The sequence below is a fragment of the Sparus aurata genome, chromosome 20 (genome assembly GCF_900880675.1).
Source record: "Sparus aurata chromosome 20, fSpaAur1.1, whole genome shotgun sequence".
NCBI classification, from domain to species: Eukaryota; Metazoa; Chordata; class Actinopteri; order Spariformes; family Sparidae; genus Sparus; species Sparus aurata.
Genome location: NC_044206.1, coordinates 26,220,124 through 26,226,832, shown reverse-complemented (window position 1 = coordinate 26,226,832; position 6,709 = coordinate 26,220,124). Strand labels below are relative to the sequence as shown.

The 6,709-nt window shown below is 40.0% G+C and overlaps 1 protein-coding gene across 1 annotated transcript; it reads right to left on the bottom strand.

Annotated features, from left to right (window-relative positions):
- Positions 1-1,132: 1,132 nt before the first annotated feature.
- On the bottom strand, positions 1,133-3,346 carry LOC115570833 (stonustoxin subunit alpha-like). Its single transcript, XM_030399592.1, has 3 exons — positions 3,193-3,346; positions 2,890-2,989; positions 1,133-2,386 (listed from the first exon to the last, which is right to left on the bottom strand). Exons 2-3 carry the CDS (start codon positions 2,978-2,980, stop codon positions 1,830-1,832), a joined length of 648 nt encoding a protein of 215 aa, XP_030255452.1. The 5' UTR covers positions 2,981-2,989; positions 3,193-3,346; the 3' UTR covers positions 1,133-1,829.
- Between the last annotated feature and the right edge of the window lie 3,363 nt (positions 3,347-6,709).

Below are 6,709 nucleotides of genomic sequence, written 5' to 3'. Positions count from 1 at the left end.
AAATAAATGATGCTAACTTAACCAGCAGACAGAGAGCATCACAACCATCTTACCAGCACAGAAGCTTCCCAGGTGTTGCCGGCAGGTAGAGCTACGTCACTATAGCATTGTTGTGTACCGTTAATTTAAGTCCCCCCGCTACAACAGGTGACACGGAACCATATACAAAACTGAACTGGATTAAACACTGGTTTTACAGAAATGTGGACATTGTGGCGGAGAATATTACACACAGGTTTTCAGATTGTTCACAATAATAAAAAAATTAGAAATTAAACAGATGATAATATGTGCAACATGCTGACACAGCTACACTTTCACTGTATGTTTATATCGCTGCATTTATAGTGCAGACAAAGAGTTATTGTATCTGAATATAGCTAAATGTGTTTAATTAGTAGATGAGGTTTAATAATTAGAACAATTAACCAATTCATTGAATTAAGAAAGAACTATAGTATACACTACCTGAAGTCAGTATACATAGGCTACATGTTTACATTTGAAGCAACACAATATAGTAAAATATCTAACTCTGGATGAACAGAACTCTGAGTGTGCATTACTCTGCCTGTGTTACCAGAACATGTAAGTAAGTATCTAGTGAGAATCAGTGCTAACATTAGCAAGCTGGGCTAACTAGCTTCCACTGTCCTGTTGAATGACGTCAACATTTAGCAGCTGATAACAGCAGCCTTCATCTAAAAACACATGTGGAGGCTCAACAAATATTACAATCCTCTGAGCTCATGAGACACTGTGAGTAAGAAAAGTGACATGATGTCCTCTGAACACTTGTGTACTTTATTGTAGTAGTTATATTTTAAAATGTGCTTTTATATTATAGATGATGAAGCTTCTAACCTCACAACAGCCGGATGGGTCGACTAAATGTTAAAGGATGTCAACATGTAGCAGCTGACGGCAGCAGCCTTCATGCTGAAATCAATTCAGCAGATATTTCTTTACTCTGTGTCAACAAAGATAAAAGCTGTATAATGTCCTCTGATGATTTATGTTCCATCATCATTCTATGAACTGAAACATGTGAATGTCTCAAATGATGAAGCCTTTTATAACCTTTGGTACTGTCAACTTTAGGACACACAGTAAATGAAACATCACACGATGGTAGACTCGGGTCATTTTATTGAAAAGCGTCTTCTGCTCATGAAGAGAGTGAACATGTCCAACAGGTGTTTACATGTCACATGAATCTGACATCCATTCAGCTCCATAACAATCTACAGTGAGCTCACAATCAAACTAACTGGTGTCCAACAGTGAAGCTTCTCCTCCCAACAGACAACAGAAAGTCACTGATTGAACCTGAGATCAGATCAAAGGTACAAACTGCAGAGAAACAAAATGATTCTGCTTGTTTTCTGATGATAATGTTGTTAATAACTGATTACTGAAAACATTTAAGAACATAACAAATGCTGAATCAAACAATATGCACTCAGCAACATAAACATAATCAATTCATCTTTTTTAACATGTGCTGCAGGTTTCTAGTCAAACATAATAAAGTTGACATCATGTATTGATTTAAGCTCTTGTCTATACGTATCAGGAATTATAATAGAAAGCAGCGAGCAGTTAAAGTTTAAACTGGCAGTGCAGAGAATCAACATGTGCCACTACAGACACAATGACATACGCAGGAACTTTACTGACATCAGGTGTCCTGCTCCCTCTGGGCTTTAATGCATTTTATCAATTTGTGAAGCGTGCTCAAGTTAAAATGTGGTGTTGGGTTGTTCTCTCAATGTGAACCCATATCCCTGTGAGCAGACCAGGGATTCAGCACATCATTGTCATCGCTCTTAGCTGGCTGGACGCAAGGACACATAATTGCCACTTTTTCCAGCCGAGAAGCACGGAAACACAGGCTCAGTGAATTTGGTTTGAAAGCGGTAGAAGGCAATCATTTGGGTTTCAGAGAAGCTGAAGAAGCACAGAGTGCCACTAGGCCAGTCAAGAAACACCCCAACACTCTTGCAGCCACCAGAAGGAAGAGAACAATCCGACACTAAACCATCATGCCAAACCCTCAGTTTGGTCTCTGACCAAGAAGGATCAGCATATTGGCCAATAACCCACGACACAGTGTTAGTTCCAAACTCAGATGCTGACCCTTTTCTGTCAATGCTACCATATGCAACACCAACATACACAGATTCGTCAGGAGTATCACTCCAGTCTACCTCCCAGTAATGGATCCCATTCAGACCATCTTTGGCCATCACTTGAGGATATGTATCGAACCTCTCTGGGTTTGGAAGATATTTCTGCCATGCTCCATATGTTGCCTTCTTGTTTCCCTCAGACAGTGTGAGGTGGTTGTTTGCAGTGTCTGGGTCCAGAGTGATGTCAACAAAAACTGATTGGGAGATCAAAACAAAATGTGTTATTATTCTGATTTAATTATAAAAGGAGAGATATGTACAGTCTATTTTTTTATCCCCCCCCCCCCCAAAAAAAAAACAAACAAAAGAAAAGCATGATCATCTTTTCTGCTCTGTGTATCTCACTGCTCAGGTTCCTCAGTACAAAATTAACTGGCAATAAAAAATAGTCTTCACTGATTTAAAGCCAATTAATCAGATGGAGGGATGTAATTTTAGGCAGAATTTCTGCAATGATGACACTTCAGTTTTCTCATTGATCAGCCACCAATATTTCATGCAACTAAAATCAAATAATAATAATTATTATTTTTCTTATAAATGGTCTCAACTACATTAGAGTTACATGAGCTTGTGATGAATGATGTGGAATGATGTTAAATATGTGACACTGTTGTTTTTTTGGAAACAGAGCTGTGACAGGCAGATAAATGTAAATTACACAGTTTTAGAAAATGTCGTCTAAGTCAAAACTTACATGAGAGGAGTTCCTCTTTCTTCACTTGATTGACATTTCCCGGAGTGAAAGATCGACCTGCAAAAGGTGATGCCTTCTTCTCTGAGGCCATTTCTTCAACCTGTTAAGAAATGTTAAGCAGGTGAACACACACTTCAACACTTCATCTACACTGTTTTCAGCAGGATGACTCAGCTCACATGTTAACTGTGTAAATGCAGCATTTCTCTGTAGACATCAGTCTGACAGTGATTCTTCTACACTGACTGAGTTCAGTCACAGTCTAAACATATTGTGTCACCATCTGTCTCAGTTTGTCCTCACCTGGTCAAGTTGAGTGGATCAGCTGAGTTGTGTGAGAGTCTTCTGACTGGAGCTTGCAGTGTGATGACCAGTGTGGCTGTGAGGTCACTTATATACTGTCAGATCCTTTATTCTGCTGACTCCTTCTAAGTCAATTGAAGTGTTTCCATAGAAATGAAGACACACCTACAGGGATACATTACGATAAAGACATTACAAAGTCCGAGGCCAATTGAGCAGGACTGGGACTTTTTTTTCCGTGTTTTGATTAGTTGCTGATGAACAACTGAATCCGGTAACCTATGATTTTTCATCTGTGTATAATTGACTGAGTAAAGAACTTTACTCATGCAGAAGTTTAAAATAAAATATTGAGGTGGTTGTTATTAAGGGAAAACAGTTTTACAGCTATGACACAATATAAAGCAAGTTACTAAAATATTAAAAGTTGAACTAGATTGGAATGACAGTAAATTGAATGTTTGCACAAAAACAAGCAGTGTGACAGCAACATGATTCACTGTTAGGCCATAACTCAGTGGTTACCATATTAAGCCCTCTGCTCTTCCTCCTCTGCAGGCTGAGGATCGTCATCATGAACTTCAGGATACTCTGTAACGCAGTGGCGAATCTTCAAGGCCTTCAAGGTATTCAGAGAATCTTATGATAACCTTAGCAGTTTAACAAAGGCTGCACAAAAACACCAAAACACAGCAGGTCATCTTAAGGCAACAATTACCATGAAAACTTTTGGAGACACAAGGATTGATCTACAGCTGGACGAACAGAGACGGAGAGAAACAACGATGCACAACGAAAAGGTGAAAAAAATAGGGAGATTCTGATCCGCTTTGTGATTTTCCTTTGGAAACAGGAGTTACCTTTTAGGGGCCATGATGAGAGCAGAGAATCAGCTAATCGTGGCAATTACCTGGAGCTACTGTCATTTTTAGCGGAATATGTTCTAGACTTGCACAACCATCTGTCCACTTCCAAAGTGTTCATCGGAACTTCAAGTCAAATACAGAAAGACTGGATAAGTGCTGTTGCCGTTTGATGGGCGAGACCATCAAAGAGGAAATAAGGAAAGCACCCTTTGTAGCTTTAATGCTGGATGAATCATCAGATGTCAGCAATACTGCAAAGCCATCACTTGTTCTTCATTTTGTAACAGACAGTGGCGTAAAAGAGAGGTCCATCAAATTTGAGGGTGTGAAAGGGAGTAAACGGGCAGAGGACACAGCAGCCCTGGCACTTCAGTTGTTGGAGGAATACGGATGCATCGACCAACCTGTAGCCCAGTGCTATGATGGCGCCGCCGTTATGACCTCGGGGCTTAACAGAGTTTAAATCGGTTTAAAGACCACGAAAAACTTTCATTCCTTTCCCTTCTGGACCCCCAACAGTTCACCAGCTTTAAGACGACATTCTCTGTAACTGCCTTCTTAAGCTTGACAGACAGCTACGGGCCGCACTTTAACTTGCCACGGCTGAAAACTGAACTGTCTGTGATGTATTCTGTGGGAGATTTTCTGGGAAAGAACCCATCTGACATATTCTTCTTTCTCGGGCGTAAAGGACTCTGTGACAGCATGCATCAGCTATATGCACGAACATGTTTGGTTTTAACAATCCCTGACACCACTGCATCTGTGGAAAGGACATTTACTGTCCTTAAGAGGATAAAAACATATGCGAGGATCACAACAGGACAATCCTGACTCTCTGCATTAGCTTCCATAGCTATTGAAAAGCAAGTGCTCTTAGATCTGTAAACCAGTGATGAGCTTTATGACCGGGTTATTGAAAAATTAATCCAAAAGGACAGGAGGATGGATTTTGTCTTTAAGTGAATGTCATCAGTGAGTGGAACTGATTTTTTATTGCTGGTTTTGCTACAGTGTTGCATCTCGTTTCCACACACTTGTTAAATGATTGTTCATAAAGTGACTGTCTACCTGACGTCTGATAGTGTGTGCAAGTGTGTGTGGCTGTGTGCATAACTAGAACAACGCAATTTTGAAGATGGAGCAGTAAAATTATATTTTGCCTATTTTTCGTTAGTGTTTTTTTTTGGGGGGGGAGGACCAGTTCTGATAGGCACGGTTCATCACTGCTGTAATGTCTACAGGACTGCTGAAGTCAGCAGAGCCAGATGCTTGACAAGGGAAAGGTGAGGTGAGGAGAGAGAGGAGGAAGTAGAAAAATGATTGACATTACAAAGTCCATGGCTAATTTTGCGTAACTGGGACTGTTTTTTTTGTAGCAGTTGTTGATTAACAACTAAATCACATAACTTATGATTTTACTTCCGTGTATTTTAACTGCTACTCATGCCAGCAAGTTAAAAATTATTTAGGTAGTCGACGAGAAAAACAATTTTACAGCTATGACATGATATAACTCAGTGGTTACCATATTAAGCCCTCTGCTCTTCCTCCTCTGCAGGCTGAGGATCGTCATCATGAACTTCAGGATACTCTGTAACGTCTACAGGACTGCTGAAGCCGGCAGAGCCAGAAGGCTGACAACGGTGAGCAAGAAGGAGAGGAGAGAGAGGAGGAAGTAGAAGAAGAGTTCAATGAACTGAAATTTAGTAAGTTTATGTACAGAAGTGTTTTCACGTTCATCAGTGTAATATTTGACCAAAACACAGACTTTAGTAATTAGTTTCCTGTCCCTGAGGGGCCACCGTAGATCCTGGAGCTTCTCCAACATCTTCAGAAAATCTAATTCAATCTAGAACCTCGATGCTAGATGTCACTACGTACTCCAAATATCACACACTGGAGCTTTAAGAGAGTTGATAGTTTCACACCAGGATGTTTCCTGAAATAGACAGAGACAAATTGATATAAAAAGACTTTCATTAACAAGCACATAAAATAATCTGTTTTGGATCTGTTCCTGGACAAACCCCCCTTTTTTACATAGATCAACTGCCACGACCCACCATGAAGCCGGTCCTGAAGAAGACAGTCTGCCTCATCATCGTGGCTGAATGATGTCCAGGTGTGTCCACAGAGAGCATGAAGTAACACGCCGTCCTACTCAAACCAGCAACATGTAACCTGTTTACACTGTTTACAGGAAAAAGACACCACTCAGAACCAGTTCTGGAATATTGGGAAATATTTCTGGTCGACACAAAGATGAAGACAGTGCTGAGTTTGTTGTTTGTTTCAAAACTGGCAAATGTTCCTGCAGTAACCACATTGAAATATGAAACAAACAAAGCAATGAAATTATAACAATTTTACACACAACTGATTGCAATATTGCTTAAAAGCATGTTTTCAAGAGCACTCAAGGGATCATCAAACACACTGGTGTTGCTCTGTTCATTCAAAGAATAAACTCTTCACATCACATGTGACATCATCAGCACCGTGTACAGTGTACAATTAACTGTAATTGTTCATTTGTTGGTTCATGATGTCAGCGAGCTGCAGCTGCAGTGTCATTAGTGGGAATATTCAAATCTTCTTCAAAATTATTCTCATCCTGTATGTTTTTCAACCTGCATGCTTTCAGCCAC